At 36.8% G+C, this 20,448-nt stretch overlaps 1 protein-coding gene across 1 annotated transcript; it reads right to left on the bottom strand.

The window, feature by feature from the left end:
- Positions 1-9,121: 9,121 nt before the first annotated feature.
- On the bottom strand, positions 9,122-15,749 carry LOC140151264 (uncharacterized). Its single transcript, XM_072173540.1, has 2 exons — positions 15,569-15,749; positions 9,122-10,437 (listed from the first exon to the last, which is right to left on the bottom strand). The coding sequence occupies exons 1-2, from the start codon at positions 15,639-15,641 to the stop codon at positions 9,431-9,433; spliced, it is 1,080 nt and encodes a 359-aa protein (XP_072029641.1). The 5' UTR covers positions 15,642-15,749; the 3' UTR covers positions 9,122-9,430.
- Between the last annotated feature and the right edge of the window lie 4,699 nt (positions 15,750-20,448).

Raw genomic sequence — 20,448 nt, 5'->3', positions numbered from 1 at the left:
TTCCAAATTGCAGTCAAAGTGTAATTGAATACCTGAATATACAACAATGACCCAAGTCCATTTGGGAAATTTGTCTTTGTCATCTCAAATGAAACTGAAAATGATGTCTTTTCTGAAAGAAACTACCAGAATATCACAATCAGATATTTGGTTATACTAGTGGTTTGCTTTGAAAGAATCCTCTTTTTTGGTTTGGTTTTGTTTCAAATGACAAAGACAAATTTCCAAAATAGACTTGGGTCATTGTTGTTTTCAGGTATTCATTTGTTATTTTATAACATGATGTCATCTCTCCATTATTCCTAGACTAATTTCAGTAAACTAATTAGATATCATACCTTATAGATAAGTTAAGGAACGAACCAAAAGGCCGATGACATGCTATAAATAAAAGTGCCTTTGTTAGGAGGCTGACCCCTCCCTCCCTGAAACGTAAGTGTGAAATGTTGACAATTCAAACCTTGACTGATCAACATTGATTAAGTTTTTTTACAAACATAGTCATAGACAAACTTCTTGACCCCTTCCCCCTAACAAAATGACTTTCATTTATAGCATGTCATCAACCGTTTGTTCACTTAATTTAATAGCATAATCTTTTCATCGACTTACTTTTGTGTCTTGATTTGACATTTTGTCTTGTTAAGCCAAAAAAAGTTGTTTGGTTATTATCCAACACCGACACCTAAATTAGAAAAAAAGTTCTGATTTATTTTTACTGTGTAAAGAATACCTGTAGTCTAATTTTAAATTACTGATTTTTACTTTCACAAGGAGCTTCCAATGAATGAAATGCTTCATTTTTAACCCCATGAGAACTACCTGCCGATTGGCCAAAAAGAAGTTTTCATTATCAATTGGCCCAATCAGCAACATTGTTAGAATAATTTCACCACCCAAAAAATTTGGGTGAATTATTTGTAAAGCTCCATTCTAATTGGTGATTGGAGTGAAAATGTCATGTAATTGACCAATCAGAAGCAATGTTAGATCGGCAGGTAGTGCTCAGGGGGTTAAAAGGCTTTTGTTTCCTTGTACAATGTATGGTTATGGTATTATTGTTCATGGATCACCACCAACTACAGTGGCTACATGTATATAGGATTATTTTGTAAGATGATAACATTATATTTATTAAATATATTGTATGCGTTATGTACAGTTTTGTACACTACTAAAAAAAATCAGACTTATTTATTAGCATTTTTCAAAAACATCAGTAGTATTGTAATGTAAATCAGAGTTCATTCAATTATGTTCAGGCAACAGAAACATTTTGCACTACCAAGTACTGATGTCCCACGACACTGAATTTGGTTAGCACCATGAGAAAAAAGGAATACAAGTCAGGATTGTCAGTGTCTGATCCTTTTCATTCTTTTTTGAGTAGTGGTGTACATGCAAAACAATCATTTATCATCATCTTGCATTGATCACTTCATAGCGAATGTGTCGAAGAATTCAAATATCACAGATATACTTTTGAAGGTCCTGTGGTTCTTGAATTATGTTGTTAAGAGGGCTGAAACAACATCACCTTTGTAAAACGTACACAACTCATTAACAACAATAAATCAAGCAAGTTTACAAAGTATATGATTTGTAGCTTTTGCAAAACCTCTAGGTGTTATTTTTCAATAATATATTGAATTAGATAATGAAAATTGATCTTTTTGGCTGCCTCAACCAACTTAGTCAACCCTTAAAGAATTTTCCTAAAAGGGTTCGCTAATATATTTTGTTTCTAAACTCAGGAAGAGGCTTGTGTGTTTTAAAAGGGAATGTGGATATACAATTTGTGAATTGTTGAGTTGTGCAAAGGATTTTGTTAGTTCAGAGATGTCACTCAGTTTCACTCAAAAAAACTGAAACTGGTGAGAAAAAACTGAAAAAGCATGTGAATGCAGACCAAAAAGCGCTAAAACGGACTGAAAATAAATAAAAACACAGGAATTTTGACTCGCAAAAAACCTGAATTCAGGCTAAAACCTGAAAAGTGGCATCTCTGTTAGTTGCAGATGCAGTATGATTACTACTGTTCCCATTAGAATGATTTTCTAGTCAATTCAGTGGCATCATCCTGATACTACCGTAATGACTTTACTGGGACAAATGCCAATGGAAACATTAGTCCATTTTAAAAATGACCAAAATGAGGAAAATATCTATGTTCACACTGTCTAAACAAAACATATCTTGGGTATTACATTTTAAAGGGTGATGAGGAAAAATGTGAGCTTTCTTCTGATACTTAAATGAGTAAAAATGGAAGGGGTGGGGGTTGAGGCTGTCAATCTGCCATCTTGACACACACCTTGAATAAGTTTCAAAATGGGCTATTACAGTTGAAATCCATGCACATCCTGCAGAAGACATGACCTTAATCTTCTACACATGCAGTGTTACCTGAAATCCTGAATGACCGACTCCATTTGAAATCTACACCCCCATGTGGAAGATTAAGGTCATGTCTTCTATAATAGGGTGTGTATGGATTACAACTGGAATAGCCCAATATGTTTGTAATCCTTGATGTTTAAGGGAAACACTGTAAATATTTGTATCATTGACTCGAGTCAATAAAACACAACTCACTACTTCTTGTGTTACATGATTGAGTAGTTTTATTTCACATTGATGAGTCTATATGTAGCAATAATCAAATACATACAGTTTACACAACCTAATTGATAAAGTAAACTTTTAATACTTCTATGGTCTGTACCATACCTCATGCTGATTGGCTGATCAACAGACAATGGTCTTGACATTAAGACTTGAACCATTGGTCAACAGCTCGTAGAAGGGGTGGAGATTTTGACTCTTCTGTACAATCAATTATCACCATTGTGCATAACTCGGACAAAGAAGTATCAAAAAATTTGCTAGAATGATCAACTTTTTATTAATCATCTGTCACATAAAATGAATGTACATGTACAGGACATACCATGTTTACATCAATTGGACAAAAGTCATTATCGACTTCTGAGATGTGTTTGATGATCCCACAAAACCACTTTCCCTTATAGGGTCTATGGTCTGGGGTTTGATACGTCTGAGGATCAACATAATTAATAGAAATGTGTGTCGGTCTCTATCAAAACCAACACACAATCGTTGCACATTTCTAAAGATGAATTTATATTTGATCGCTTTTGCAGGAAAGCAAATCACACACATTACGTGTACTACACAATTGCAATACAGAATATTTGTTTGCACACAATTCGCTGTTTTGCAAAAGCGACTGGGTATAGACTGTGACCCTTAGTCGGTCAATGTTCATTAACAAGCATTACACACATAACTTGTGTAGGTGACAATGACAAGGATTCAGTCTATAGCATGAATACCCCATATGTATAAACTTAGGATTTGTGCAAGGACTAATTTAAATAAGTGCAAATGCTGGGTCAAGTCTAAAAAAAAAAAGCAAAATCTATTGACCTCATCAACACCTGAGATGTCATCAGAAGTTTGTCATCAATGTCAAAAAACATCACTATAGTCTATATATCTACCTCGAGTCACCGGCACTAGCATGTGCTGCGTTGGTTTAACATGGTTTCTTGCGTGTACATATGCGGCACGTTGATCGCGCAATTTAAAGTATGTAAATGCACCAAGTACCGCTAAGCTAACGCAGAACACGCTGAACTTCAAAGCTAGTGCGGTGACTCGAGGTAGATATATGTATGGACTATAGCAACAACTTACCTTCAGAGCAATAACATTCACTGAAGATGCAAGTGAGTGTTATCAAGTTTGTAGCATTGGCATTTAAAAAATAGATTCCTATTTAATTGCAACATGGAAAATGTGAGTTATGTTTACATATACCGGTACATGTATTTATGTTGAAAAATTCTTATATCTTTGTGAATGTTGCAAACTAACATTTTAAGTTATGAATCAAATCACTGACGGCATTGCATGGCTTCATGTAATGGCAAGATTGAAACCGATACTGCTAGACTTTGCCAGTTGGTGCCTGTCTGTTAAACAAATTAGCATTGGATTGCTCCTATGGGATGTATGAAAACACTGAATGTATAATCATAGTATTTTACTTGGGAGTGTAATTAGTAAAAATATACAGGCCATTCATCAACAGGCAAAGTTACAGTGCTTTGTATGCTGAGAATTCTTGCATGCCCCCTGCACATGCCGCTAGGATTAATCCCTAGTGGCATGTGCAGGGGCCTGCCCCTCACTTTTGTCAGTCAGTTGAGGGAAATGCACCCAGTTGGGGGAAATTTATGGGGCTACCATATGCTTGTCGGCAAATTAAAATGGCTAAATGTGGTTAATAATGAAAAACTAACAATTTTGAACATTTTTGAGGAGTCTGGAGAATTGACACCTGTGGACCCCCACTTCTGAAAACCCCGGCTGAAAACCAACACAAGCCACTTTTAATCCCACAGAAATATACACTGCTAATTTACTAAACAGACGGTGCAGCAACTGACAAAGCAAATGCCATTCAGATGGCCCCTAGACGTATAAAAGAATGTAATGTAAAATTTTCTTTCATGGAAAATATCCAGTTTGATCCATTGAAGGAACTTACATGTACTTGGTTCCTGAATTAGGTCAGATACCAGTGTTCTCTGCTAATTTTAAGTTTATTATTATTATATTTACAAATCACATTCTCTTGTGAATGTTAAAAAAATCAAATTGCACATACAAGTATATTTAAGCAAAGCCAAATTACCCCTATTACATTTGCAAAGACCTTCCGCACTGCCCGATTTGGCAGTTAATGGCGTAATCATGAAGTCTGGATCTGATTGGCTAGTTGAACTGTATCAATGCAAAAGCACCTCACTCGTTAATCAATCTGGTGCAGCATTGTATGAAGCAGGCGTGATCTAGTTCTTTTATACATGATCAGTCGGCTAGTGTGAAAGGTCTTTGCAAAATAGCGTAGTCACTAATTATCAGGTACATTGTTAAACAATAAAAAAACAGACAAGACAAGTACACTGTAACAATACATCCACCAAAGTTGTGCCTAATTTTAAATGATTGCATGTATGTACAGCTTTTATACTACATGTACATAATGTAGAGCCCAAAGTTCTCCTTTTTACGGAAAATGTAGAAATTTCATGAAATTCCAAGTGGAATATGGAAAATATGACTTCCCTAGAGTGGGTACATTTTTATGGTTATCTTTAGAAAATGGAAAACAACACAGAATTTAACATTACAAAACGGAGAATTTCAGTCTCTAACATAATGAATAAAAGACATCAACAGCTGCAAAGGTTATAATTGTACATTTGTAGCAGACTGATTATCAAATATTACACAATATACATTTTGTCAATACTTTCCAGGAGGATGGTACATTTGTACAATCAACAAGCATATACCTAATGCTATCCCTACTTTGGTGGAAATGGACATTTTGCAGTAAAAAATTAAATTGGTCTCATTTGACAGAGCTGTGAAACATTGGGACTGAAAGATATTTTCTTTGGATTCATTCACACATGATTGGGCCTTAAAATGTATATATCGAGTGCTCAGCGTAACAAATATCATCTCCATGAACTCCCCTGGGTAATGTTGTGTATAAATGGCAGCAGTGTACAAATTAAGAAAAAAAATCAGGTTATCCAGCGGACGACCAGGTCATGAAATCTGGTCATCCTCCAGAGTTTTTGGTAATCCGTATATATGAATCGCCAAAATTGGGATTTAATAAAATATCATAACTACTAATAAGTACGGTACTCAAAATAAACGAAAAGACACAAATCAATACAAAATCCAGTGTCATAAGATTCTAAAATCTAAGTTTTGGCTGATGTCAAAGCCTCATCATCATCACAGGCGCCGCTATTGCGCCTACAGAGCCACAGTACTACAATGCTAGACAAAATAGGTTGGAATGAAAAATAGAATGTGCACCTTGTAATGGCCATATTTTCGTTATTTCTAGAGTGATGAAATGGCACTTTCTTGAGTGTCAAGTCTAAACATTACCCTCACCCCCAATACCTCCTCGCTGCCCCACCAATCAATGTTGGGTACTACTGAGCGCACATGAACAAAATGTCAGGATTCAACATTGATCGGGGGAACGGGGGCTCATTTGCAATACCGTACTAATTTCATTCCAACCCTTTTGTCCAGGGTTGTAGTTTGGACTGAAAGGAGGCCACACAGCGCACACTCGAGCCCTAACTAAGTATCTGGGGATGTGGTGGTTTGAAACTTCAAGCTTTGAGGAGTACGAAGACTAGACAGAACTGGAAAGCAATGTGATTTTTCGTAAACTTAATAAATGGTTATCCGTCGGCAAATCTGGGTGTCAGGACTACCGGATTACCACTTAATTTGTACACTGAATGGCAGCAAGCAGAATCTTGGACAACTATCCAGTTACTACCACACACCACACAGAATAAAGAAATTCTGTTATGGTAACTTTGAAATTCGGCCGAGATTCTGCTTTGTGCATATAAATGCAATCATGCTAAATAACTATTACCCAAGGGAGATGGAGATAAGCCTTTGTTGCACTGAGCCCTCCATAATCTATATTTGGCTCTTATATCAAAAGAAATTGACATACATTGTACCGGCATGAAACTCCTTATTCCTTAACTAGGGAGTGGGACTGTGAGTCAGGGGTGTATTCTTGGTGTATAAAATATTCATGAGTTAGATTAGTATACAGACTCCCTTGAGGAATTAATCAGCTGATCAGGGTCAGAAATTCGGCGGGAATCCATTCTCGCAAAGATTCTCGTCAACAAAATTGCAAGAATCTAAATTCTCGTAAATATTTCAATTTATCTTACACAGTTATATGGTGAGAAACTGAGAATCCATGGATTCTTGCAAAATTCCACTGGGAGAATCCAAAAGGATTCTCGCACTTGGTTGTGAATTTCTGACCCTGGCTGATGAAATGAAGCTGTACGATCTTTCATCTCAATAGAAGATTTCTATGCAAGGCTAATTTTATGCTCTTTTACTCAAAGTATAAACCAAGCTGGGATAATTCAACCATAGTGGAAAGGGCTTGTGATCATACAGGGACTGCTTTTTGAGGAGAGCGAGAGCAATTCTGCCCTCCTAAGGCAAAAGGGCATAACTAACACTTTTGTCAAAATTGAGTTATGACCACTGGTAGGTCCAGGAACCTAATATCTACACACAGAATATTCAAAATGCCCCAATTTTAATTCCAAAACCAGAAATTTAACCCTTCCGAAATTGGTTTACATATGTACAAGTCTATGGGAGCAATCAACAGTTTTGGTCAATTATCTTGAAAAGATCAATATGTTAGTTATGCCCTTTTGCCATAGGAGGGCAGAATTGCTCTCTACTGCTCTCCTTAAATCTGATATAGGAGAGTGATTTTTAGCTCTCCTTAGTTAACCATTCTCTGCTTACATTTTATTATATATGCTCTAAACAGCTCTCCTTGAAGGCTCCAGAAGAGCTATTTAATGCTCTCCTGCAAATTCCAAAAGACAGTCCCTGATCATACCATCCTCCTGTAAAATTTACATTGTAGAATTAAGTGGTGTGATTTAATAGGTTTTCATACAAAATGGAACCACTATAGCATAATTGTTTGAATTCTTGTCTCACAATCTACAGTGCAAGCACCATATAAAAATAAATTTAATTTATGCCCACTTCTTACTTTTCATTTATTCCATGCACTTGGACAAGAGTGTGACAATGTCAGCTCACATCCTCCACATTGAGGGTTGAGAACCAGAAAGCCTTAACTCACAAAGGAATCCTTTGTGAGTCAAGGCTTTCTGGCTCTTTACCCTCGACATATACATTTTGTATGGAGTGTCACTGGGACTGTGAGATTAACACCATGATTGTTAAAAAAAGCAAGTCGGGAAACTTCGTCTACACCATTAAATGATATACATGATAATATAATATACTACTTTTGTGTAGTAAAGTTTTCTCAAACATGATCAAGTAGAGATATCTTGGTTGTTACTGACCAATCTACATGAACTGGCAGCTAACCTTAAGGGGGAATATATCCTTGGAAGGGCTAAAAAATATTGTGATATCTTTATAGAAAGGGGTAAATTACCTTTCTATTGCTTTTTGTTTGACATCAATCGGAGCTTCCGTTTAAAAGTTATGGTAGAAAAGGTAACTTTGTAAGTTACAATTTCTTCTGTATTTTATTGTTTTTCAATTGCCAATATCTCAAAAGTGAAGTTCAATGATGTGATATCGCTATAAACATGATTTCTTAAAAATGGTTTACCTTATGGAGATGGGATAAAAAGCAAATTGAAATATATTAGTTTGGCTATAAAGTGAACCAGAATATTTTCATTAGCCCCATAGGAACACATTTTTGGGTGTGGTCGTTGGCCAAAATAAAAATCAATAATTATGTTCGCCATTTGTGGACCAATGACCCGGGATTGACCCAAAGAAAAAATGTGTTCCTATGGGGCTAATGGAAATATTCTGGTTCACTTTATAGACCAACTAATATGTTTTAATTTGCTTTTCATCCCATCTCCATAGGGTAAACTGTTTTTTTGAGAAATCACATTTATAGCGATGCCGCGTCATTGAAAAATCGCTTTTGAGATATCGGCAATTATGTATAGAAACACTGTTTTTTAATTATTTGCATGTGTTAGAAACACTATTTTATTTTAAAAAATTGTGAAAAATAAGTACTTGAATTTTCACAAATGATTGTGAAAATTTGAAACCAAATACTTAATTAGTTTTTGAGATACACATTTTTGAAGTGTAAAAATTAAATATCGCAGCTTGAGAAAACAATAGAATACATAAGAAATATCATAGCTTGAAAAACAATAAAATACATAAGATTGTAATGTGCGAAGTTAAGTTTTTGACCATAACTTTTGAACGGAGGCTCCGATTGATGTCAAACAAAAAGCAATAGAAAGGTAATTTACCCCTTTCTATAAATATATCAAGAAGTTTTTTAGCCCTTCCAAGGATATATTCCCCCTTAAATTTTTGGTTTGCAATTGCGTGGCTGACAAGACATTCTACGCCTTTAATTGTTCCACAAATGTCTGAATATTAACTGGTCGATGATGGTGGCCTCACTGGATATTGATAGAGTACATAAGTTATTTCTATAGTTAAAAATGTATCTAAATTGCTAGCAGAGAGATAAATGTACCAGTACCTTTTCGGTAAATCCCATAAACTTTTGCAGGTAGCCCATGATGCCGTTACCTGATGACTGATGTCATGCCGATGTGCACATTGTTGATCAAACATTGTTACTGTGCACTTCCAATGCACCGTGAAGTGCACAGTCACAATGTGAGCATCGACAATACGTCATCCCATTGGCTTAAATGGGATTCACCGAAAAGGTGAATTGTCTAAATTAAGGGAGTGAATTCCTAACCACTTTAAATTATAATGGTAATAAGTATGGTCCTTCATGCTGCATGTCTGGCCTTCGAGGTAAATGCCATACACCATGATGAGGATGTTGTGCCGACGTCTGCAAAGATTGAGTTGTCTGTCCCGTTTCCTGACGACTGTTTCCTGTGCTTACTGCAGACATGTGTTGTTGATGACTTGCTGCTAATTGGCTTGTTTCTCTGCTCACATTGGAGACGTCCATATAACGTTTGTCTGCGATTCGTGGTCCTATGGGAATATCAACATATTGATGCATGGCTTCCAAATGCCTGGCCATAGCACTGGCTGGATCTGTTTCATTAGTAACAATCTCACTTGGTCTCTGCCTTTTATTATTACCTTGTTTAGCTGTAGTGGCTCCTTTTGGTTTACGTTTACGTGGTCTTTGTGCTTTGCCTTTCCCCTTTGGTCGCTTTGCTGCTAACTTGGCAGCTTTTGCTTCTGCAATTTTTGCTTCTTTAGCAGCCTGCCTCTTCATCACTCTCACACATATTCCACTGCCTCTATAATGTGCCATCAATACAGACAGTTTGTTGTGAGAGATTCGATGAATAAAACAGAATGTGTCCCGACAAATCTTGTCACCATGAAAGTAGTGATCCGAACGCACCTTCTTCCTCTCCGTGTGAAGTTTCTTCTTTTGACATGTCATAGGTGACAAGTGCATACCTGTCTGAATTTTTGAGAGTATGGCAATGTCTAATTCTTTCTTATTCAGTGCTTTGTACTGATTGCGGAATGCCATCAGCTCCTGCCTTTCATACCTTGTATAGCATGGCTTGCTCTTAAAGTATTTACAGTGACATTTAAACTCAGATTCTTTTCCACTCATTTCATAGGGATCTTTTTCTGGCTGTTCTTCCTCCTCTTCCACATTATTATTACTTGTTTCAGGTTCTTCTGCAACTTCTGGAACTTCTGGTTCCTTATCATTGCTAGTTGTGCTTTGTGCTGTGTATGTTTGGGCCATTTCAAGAAGCTGGGCAACAGCGCTAGCTGAAATTCAAGAAAACAAAACAATAAATAAAATTTATCATAATGTCCACATTGGGCAACTATCTATGGCATTCCTTGCATATAAAACAGCCCTCAAATTAACCCACGGCACCCATGGCATTTTGCCGTGGGTGCCCATCCCCACTGCTGTAATGCCCTCAAAATATGTCCTTTACCCAAGGCAGTCACTTGCCGTGCCCTCTAATGAAGCTGCCGTCGGTGCCCCAGCCCTGCCCCTTCATTATAAAATTATCTATATGTTTGTGTGTGTTTTCTTCACTTTTGAGAAATTGCCTTGGTGCCCTTCTCAAATTTTCAACAGTTGCCATGACGCCCTCTTGAAATATTACAAACTGCTGTGCTGCCTTGCCATTTCAGTTAAAATTCAAGGCAATTATCAACTTGCCCTAAAAAAGTTGCCGTGCCCCTTCAGATCCTTAATTCGAGGGCTGATATAAAACACATTTAATTATGATATCTTGCATTGCAGTATAATTCCACAACATAAATTAAGGTTTTTTATGCCCCAATTTAAAAACAGGCTTGATTTTTGTCAACATTTGTCTAACATTTTTGTATTTCAAACTATTTCACATTGTATATCTTCTGAGCCCTGTATACCATCAAATCAACTGGGGTTTGAATGAAGTTCCATCAATTGGTTTTTATCATCACAGCCTATGGTCATTACATTGACAAGAACCATACATTGTAAACTCTTTTGAGTTTTAACAATTAACATTTTTGGTTGTAAATTTATAAATGTTGGCCAATCCAGCCCAAGATCGGCGCTGCCTATCTCTGATCACAATCCCGATCCAGAACTATTTTTTTTTTACATCTTGGAAAAATACGAGGTTGGCAATCTATTTCTAATAACACTGTTGCTTGCAATGTGGCAACGCTGTTTTGCCCATCTCGACAAAGAAGTCACCTAGATCTACTTTTAGTAAAACAGCTATGAAAGTTCCCGCAAATCACAATCGGTAGTGCTGCAAGTGCATAAAATTTAAGTTTACGATGCATGCTTTCTTGCTTATCATGTAAGCTATTAACTTAAAGGGGCAACCCTATTGGTTTATTTAGGATGTGAATTTTCTTCAAACTTGCGTACCGGTACAATGACATTGACAATCGTACCCTATAAATGCATCCATACATTTTCATTGTAAATGTGATTAATTAGCATGTTGGTGTGCACAAAGTTTGGTCTGATCACTGTAACCAGTAAAATGTCACCCTCATAACAAAACTGCCTAAGTCATTATATGTTACATGTTTCTCATTTGCAATTTTGATTTTCTGAGTAATAAACCCATTATTAATCAAATTTCCAGCCGCATTCTTCATTAACTTCTGGAATACATCAAAAGAGGTGTATGAAGAATGCAGCTGGAAATTTGATTAATTATGGGTTTATTATTCAGAAAATCAAAATTGCAAATATGAGAAACATGTAATAATGGCTTAGGCAGTTTTGTTATGAGGGTGACGTTATAGGGAAAAGGAATCCAGTTACTACACTGGAATTTCAGTGACTCAAGACAAGCGGTACATTATTTATGATAAGAAAAGAGGTACCGCTAGAATGTACCTCATTTCTTATAATGAACCCCTTGTCTTGAATCACTGAAATTTCCGTGATGTAATTGAATTCCTTACCCCATACATTACTTTTGTTATCAGTGTGTAATTATTTCTGCAGAAAAATGCAAAATTAGTCACAAAATTTATCAGGGGGTGTAGTACCACGTAAGCATATAGTCATTTTAGTCTACTAATGAGCTTTTAAATTATGTTCTCAAATATTTTAATATGAACGTATACTACAAAACAGGTTTCTATATTTGGTAAAATATGCAAATTAGCTCATTAAAATATTTAGTGACAATTACTGAATGCACTGAAAATGTGTTTTTAATCAATTCAATGATAAATACAATAGATTTGAAGTTGTTTTACCCCACCAGACAATGATTTTGGCCAAAAAAACAATTTAACACTGGATGGAATTTATAATCATGTCTAACAAAAGTGAGGGTATATGAATCCAACATACCCTGTGTAAAGATAGTCACTTGTGCTGAGCATGAAATTGGTCACTTATCGCTCACTGTTCAAAATGTGACATCTACACCAATTACAGTCCCGAAACTGTCTACTTTTTAGCCGACCTCAATTCCGAAACATTTAGTGATAGTTAAAATGCGATCCCCAACCCTTTGGTTACCTTTGGACGAATTTTTAGAAATCTTCGCGGAGTCTCCGTGTCTGAAAATGTCGCAATTCTCAGTTCTCGGTGATGATACTATATCCGCCAGGCTGTTTTCATACATGAATATGTATATCTCTGACCCCTGTAAGGTCAAAAAACGTGGCGTTGATTTCAACCAATCCGATCCACCGTTTAATAAGCAGCTTGATACTGACGTCATATCTGAGGTGACCAGGAGGCAGGAGCTACCATTTTGGTAAACTGAACTCGACTCGTGCGTTCTTTTGGTTCACATAAATCGAACAAAATTTTCAATAACGGGTAATAGTATGATTTCAATTTTTTATTAATGAAGTTACTTGTAGTTTTGAGGAATGACAAAGTTGTTTTTGGAAACTTAGATGTTTGTTTCAACTGATGATGTAGGATCGCAAGGTGAGTGAATTCGTGAAGAGATTTGCTTGTTTGAGTGATAGTAGGATCACGGGATGTAGGCTAGTCCTCTGTGTTTGACCGGCTCCGGCGTCTCAATTCACAACGTCTCAATTGCGTACCTGCTTACCAGACAGCAATACTGCGTATTGCTGTATGGAACCAGATATAAATCCAACAGTAATAAGGATTGATTCAAAGATGTCTAAAAATCAAATACCGGTAATAAATCATGCATACAGAGTACAGACTGTCCTTTCAAGGTCATGGAAGGGAAAATAATACATGTACATACGTAAACAGTTAGCAAGGACCTCGGAAACTCATCACAAAGGAGTGGTTGGCAAAAGTGTCCTTTGAGGTGAGCTTTGAGCTTAAAACCACAAGCCATCATTAGGGATTTATAGGGAGAAATCAGAACTTAAAGCCGTAACTCACTATGACCATGCAGCTCTCACAAAACGAGCATCAAGTTGGCTTCTTGCTTGGTCTTCAAAAATCAATATTTCATCCACAAATTCACAATGTCTTTTGTTTTCTATTGAATTTTGTCATGATTAATGAACTGTATCTTCTATAGTGCCCTGGCAACTTTATGCTTATTTTATGGGAGCAGGTGATTGTGAGTTGAGGCTTTCTGGCTCGCAACCCTCAAAATATTGGATCGCAGTTGTTGTGATCATGTATAGCATGATTAGCATCGCAGGTAGCGATGCGATACGGGTGAATTTGACAGTAGAAAAGTTACATGCACCATCTACATGCAGTGCACTGGTGCATGCGTGCACCCGGGTAAATCGAACCCTGGTCAAACACCACTTGGATAAAAATTATTATCTGTATTAGGGGTGTGATTTTCGGGTAATTTTGTGTAAAGTTATTTATTTTTTCGGTTTTATGTCCCTGGACCTAGACCTAAATGCTAGGATCATTCATGGTTGACCAGAAAGAAAAAAATTTGCACGATGTTTTGTGTTTTTAATATGAAAAATGATACTTTGTTTTCATGTCATACTTTTAAATGTAAAAAATGATATCAAAATGCATTGAATTTGAATGCATTTTGACATTAATAGAGTATACATGACATGAAAACAAACAAAAATATCAATTTTCATATTAAAAACACAAAACATCGTGCAATTTTTTTTTTTTTTTTTTTGGTCAACCATGAATGATCCTAGCATTAAGGTCTAGGTCCAGGGACACTACAAAACCAAAAAACCCCCCCTCCCTGGGTAATGTACATGTAATCTTGAGCGGGTACCCACGAGCGTGCCCGAAAATCCCTGGCTTAATCTGTAATGTAAATACAGGCAGGTAATATTTTCCGTATTCTATGTAGTCCTAAATTAAAGCAAGCGAGCATGTGTAACAAAACGTGTGCAATATCCCCTTGTACTAACACAGGGCTGGAAAAAATGTAAATTTACCGGTATCCAGGAATAAAGTTCTTTTGATTCAGATTTCCTAGTTTTACAAATTAAGCGTACTGCTAGCCGTCCAGCTGCAGCGCGTATTATTTGCACAAGGCAGGTCCAATGCACACGCTTGACGTCGCGCACGTATACGCGAAGGTTAAGCTGTCAAAGGAAATTTGAATAATACTTTAGTGAAACATATATATCCAAACATGAAATAAAATTTAGTGTGGTGTGAAATTTGGTGAAATAGCTACAACTACAATACATGGTACATACGAGACTACGCCTACGGTAGGCATGATCACAAAATTTTCAAGTAGGTTTTTTCACATGGAAATTTTTTGTTGATAAAAGGTGATCACATGTAACTTAAAAAATGAGGGGTTAACCATGTCTGTAGCTCAAATATCAACAAAGTTATGGGCAAATGTCTGTTTTTAAGATTTTTCATTTTTCTGTGGCCATCTTTGACACTGCCTTACAAAAAATACAATGACTTACTGTACAAAAGAGCCAGTAATGCATCAATTTTCACCACGATGATCCATTTTACACAAAGGCGATTTTATTTTATGAAATCTAACTATCACCATATGATGACTTTTGTATCAAGGATAAAGTACCGGCACTTTTTAGACTACGTCTCCAAGTTTCTGGTGTCCAAATTTCAAAATTTTGTATTTTCCTATGGGGATTACACAGTTAAGCCATTTACTGTGGTCGCAACTTTTTGAGCTTTTTGAGTTGAATGTCCCCCTCTATAATAAGCAATGTGGAAGTAGAGACGCTAGCCTACGGTCGATGACGGCATGCCATTGCCATTGACGGGTGACGGTCTGGTGCCGTATTTCATTCAGTCTTTGGCTTCATGCAATACGGCACCAGACCGTTGATATTTTCCCGTATTTCGTGAACAACAATCAGGGGGTAACTAATAGTATTCAGACATTTTTTTCTCGAGCTATGGTTGAATGCCAAAGAGTCGTCGAATTCGACAGGCGTGTGTTCCTAGCCGACTTTGCTGAAGCTTACAAAAAAACTCATTGAAATCATTGCATACCTTCTTCGTTGCTACGCTCACCAGTTGAACTTGAAGCTGGGGTATTTTCACTTGCGTTCTGACTCAAATCCATGATGCATTCTACGAAATCATGAGCGAAAAAACAAATAAAATGGTCTCGCTTTTGCAGGTCTCTTCCCGAAAATATAAACTTTAGCCTCCAATGCAAGACAGAAACATTTGCAACATGTTCACTGCTTAAAGATACCCTTTGTGGTTTTTAATAATGCATGCGCAAAAGACTATGTATTGATAAAATGGGCAGCGTTGCTATATTTCCCACCAGTATTTAGTGCGAATAATGAGCAACTTGCCCTTATTCGCACCAACCATGATGGGAAGCAGCTGGAAGCAGAGATTGTAATTTGTATAAGAACTTTTAAGTTGGTCTCTGGTTTTGGGGGAGGATGAGAGTGGAATAGTTTACCAGAAAAAGTTGTTGAGGCACCAACACTTGCCAGTTTTAAGAAAGCGATTCAGCTCCAGATAAATTAATTTTCAATTTGACCAAATTTTTTTATTATTTTTATAAAAAAAATCAATTATCTGAAATTTGAGATGGAAATAATTTAAATCAAAATTGAAACTAGCAAAATGTCTGACATCCCCTGCTGATCATAATCAGCACTTCTTAGTTGTAGGGGTAGAGGATGTGGTAAATAATGGAAATTTATAAGGATTACCTAGTGATTACAAAAATTGCAAATTTCTTTTCATTTTAATAAAAACAAACTCAAATCTTTTCTCAATCTGTTGCAAAATGTCTGTAAATGATGATCTAAAATTAAGCATTAATACCTGTTTTGAGATGGTCTTTCATCAACATTATATAGGTCATAGGCCTACTAGCCATGCATGTAAATGAAAGTTTTGACAATAATGAAAATTTCCAGTGAATAATGAAATCATGACCTCATATTTCACTGAAAAAATGTGACGGGAAACTAATTATTTCATTTCATTAGCCTAAATGTGTACTTACGGACTTGTAGGCCTATCACACTGCTCCATAGGCCATGAAATTCAAATTTGACGATATTTTTGCTAACAAATTAATCTGCAAGAATTTTTTGCTACATAGCCTAAACATTATATATATAGCCAGAGGTTTCCAGTGGTAGGCCTATATAAAAATCTCAACTTTTTTTGAGAAGGCGATGGATCACGAATTTAAAAATGGCCTTTTAAGATCGTACATTGTGGCTTTAATTGTACGTCACACACTCTAGGTTCTTGGACAAAAATTCTTGGACTTCTAACCATGAAAATATATGTTTTGCTTACAATTGAATACACAATGTCGTTTTACCACTTGTCGGAATAACAGATTCTCTTACAATTGAATACACTTATGTCGTTTTACCATTTTCATTAGGCCTAATCACGAGTTTGGCAATCTTTTCAGGGCAAGTGTCAGAAATCATGAGGGCGCTGTCATCAGCATATTGAAGCATAATACAATCAACAGCCATGGGCATGTCGTTAACATAGCAAGGAGAGGGCCCAAAATACTGCCCTGAGGAACCCCACAGGTGAGCTTCTTGGGGGATGACTGAACACCGTTTACATTAACAACTTGGGATCTCTGAGACAAATATGAATCAAACCAGGCAGTGGATTTAACCCCAAGTGCTTTTAATTTCATACAAAGGATCTCATGGTTGACACTGTCAAAAGCTTTTTGAATGTCTAGCAAGACCAAGTCTGTGTATTTCCCTTCGCCCATTTGATCTCTTATGTAGTCTTGAAGATATATTAAACATGTATCAGTGGAATAACTCCCCCGTTTGACTACTTTCCGGAATGTCAGATTCTCTTACAATTGAACACACAATGTCGTTTTACCATTTCCCGGAATACCAGATTCTCTTACATTTATTGTATACACAATGTCGTTTTACCACTTAGGCCTGATGGAATACCAGATTATCTTACACTGAAATACACCACGGTCGTTCTACCACTTACCGGAATGCCAGATTCTCTTACAATTGAATACATAATGTCGTTTTACCATGCACTTACCGGAATACCAGGTTCTCTTGAATACACAATGTCGTTTTACCACTTCCCGGAATACCAGATTCTCTTGAATACACGGTCGTTTCACCAGTTCCCGGGAAACAGATTCTCTTTCAATTGAATACACAAAGTCCTTTTACCACTTTTCTGGAATACCAGATTCGTCGTTTTATCACAACGACATCGTGTATTCAATTGTAAGAGAGTCTGGTATTCCGGTAAATGGTAAAACGACATTATGTATTCAATTGTAAGAGAATCTGGTATTCTGGTAAGTAGTAAAAGGACATTGTGTATTCAATTGTAAGAGAATCTGGTATTCCGGGAAGTGGTAAAACGACATTGTGTATTCAGTTGTAAGAGAATCTGGTATTCCGGTAAGTGGTAAAACGACATTATGTATTCAGTTGTAAGAGAATCTGGTATTCCGGTAAGTAGTAAAAGGACATTGTGTATTCAATTGTAAGAGAATCTGGTATTCCGGGAAGTGGTGAAACGACATTGTGTATTCAATTGTAAGAGAATCTGGTTTTCCGGTAAATGGTAAAACAACAATGTGTATTCAATTGTAAGAGAATCTGGTATATTATGGGAAGCGGTAAAACGACATTGTGTATTCAATTGTAAGAGAATCTGGTATTCCGGTAAGTGGTGAAACGACATTATGTATTCAATTGTAAGAGAATCTGGTATTCCGTGAAGTGGTGAAACGACATTGTGTATTCAATTGTAAGAGAATCTGGTATTCCGGTAAGTGGTGAAACGACATTATGTATTCAATTGTAAGAGAATCTGGTATTCCGTGAAGTGGTGAAACGACATTGTGTATTCAATTGTAAGAGAATCTGGTATTATGGGAAGTGGTGAAACGACATTCTGTATTCAATTGTAAGAGAATCTGGTATTCCGGGAAGTGGTGAAACGACATTGTGTATTCAATTGTAAGAGAATCTGGTATTCCGTGAAGTGGTAAAACGACATCATTGTGTATTCAATTGTAAGAGGTATTCCGGGAAGTGGTAAAAAGACATTGTGTATTCAATTGTAAGAGAATCTGGTATTCCGGGAAGTGGTAAAACGACATTGTGTATTCAATTGTAAGAGAATCTGTTATTCCGACAAGTGGTAAAACGACATTGTGTATTCAATTGTAAGAAAATCTGTTATTCTGGGAAGTGGTAAAACGACATTGTGTATTCAATTGTAAGAGAATCTGGTATTCCGGGAAGTGGTAAAACGACATGCGTATTCAATTGTAAGAGAATCTGGTATTCCGGGAAGTGGTAAAACGACATTGTGTATTCAATTGTAAGAGAATCTGATATTCCGTGAAGTGGTAAAACGACATCATTGTGTATTCAATTGTAAGAGGTATTCCGGGAAGTGGTAAAAAGACATTGCATGTATGTACGTCATCGTCATCCACCAGTGGAGCTCCTGCGCCCCTCCGCAGAACATCCGGTAGTGGATGTTCTGCGCTCGGGGGCGCAGAGAATCCACTGTCGGAGTTGCTGCGCTCGGAAGTAAAATAATAGATTTTCGTATTATAATAACGGTGGATCATTGCTGCGCTCGGGGCGCAGAACATCCACTGTCGGAGTTGATGCGCCCGGGCGCAGTCCCTTATATGTAACGGTGGATCATTGCTGCGCTCGGGCGCAGAACATCCACTGTCGGAGTAACTGCGCTCGGAAGTAAAATAATATATTTTCTTATTATAATAACGGTGGATCATTTCTGCGCTCGGGCGCAGAACATCCACTGTCGGAGTTCATGCGCCCGGGCGCAGTCCCTTATATGTAACGGTGGATCATTGCTGCGCTCGGGCGCAGAACATCCACTGTCGGAGTAACTGCGCTCGGAAGTAAAATAATATATTTTCTTATTATAATAACGGTGGATCATTTCTGCGCTCGGGCGCAGAACATCCACTGTCGGAGTTCATGCGCCCGGGCGCAGTCCCTTATATGTAACGGTGGATCATTGCTGCGCTCGGGCGCAGAACATCCACTGTTGGAGTTGCTGCGCTCCGAAGCAATATAATACATTTTCTTATTATAATAACGGTGGATCATTTCTGCGCTCATCCACTGTCGGAGTTGATGCGCTCGGAAGTGAATTATTTTCTTATTTTATTAATAAAATGCAATATGCATGCGTATAATAACTAATATTTTCTTATTATATAAAAATAATATGCATGCTTATAATAACTAAACTCCGAGAAGTATATTTTCTTATTATAATAACGGTGGAGTAACTGCGCTCGGAAGTAAAATTTCTTATTAATAAATATACATGCGTATAATAACTAGTTTTAGGCCTATTATAATAACTATAACTCCAAATTGACAGCAAAATAATGCATTTTCTTAATGAAATTACGGCGGATCATTGCTGCGCTCGGGCGCAGAAAATCCACTACCGGAGCTTCTGCGCTCGGAAGTCAAATAAATTATTTTATTATTTTATTAATCAAATACAATATGCATGCGTATAATAAGTATAATATTTTCTTATTATATTAATAAAAAATAATCAAAATAATAGATTTTCGTATTATAATAACGGTGGATCATTGCTGCGCTCGGGCGCAGAACATCCACTGTTGGAGTAACTGCGCTCGGAAGCAATATAATACATTTTCTTATTATAATACTGGTGGATCATTTCTGCGCTCGGGGGGTGGGGGGGGCGCAGAACATCCACTGTTGGAGTAACTGCGCTCGGAAGTAAAATAATAGATTTTCTTATTAGGCCTATTATTTCTTATTAATAAATATACATGCGTATAATAACTATAGTATTAGGCCTATTATAATAACTCCAAATTGACAGCAAAATAATGCATTTTCTTA

The sequence above is a fragment of the Amphiura filiformis genome, chromosome 4, assembly GCF_039555335.1.
Source record: "Amphiura filiformis chromosome 4, Afil_fr2py, whole genome shotgun sequence".
Taxonomy (NCBI): Eukaryota; Metazoa; Echinodermata; class Ophiuroidea; order Amphilepidida; family Amphiuridae; genus Amphiura; species Amphiura filiformis.
The sequence above is the reverse complement of the archived record's forward strand: the minus strand, read 5'-3'. Positions and strand labels throughout refer to the sequence as shown.

What these genes read in the sequence shown, in the direction of transcription:
- LOC140151264 (XM_072173540.1), bottom strand. Translation starts at nt 15,641, where the DNA reads ATGGATTTGAGTCAGAACGCAAGTGAAAATACCCCAGCTTCAAGTTCA. An exon ending in TGAGCGTAGCAACGAAGAAG is followed by an intron (nt 10,438 to 15,568) that starts GTATGCAATGAT and finishes CTTGAATTTCAG; the next exon opens with CTAGCGCTGTTGCCCAGCTT.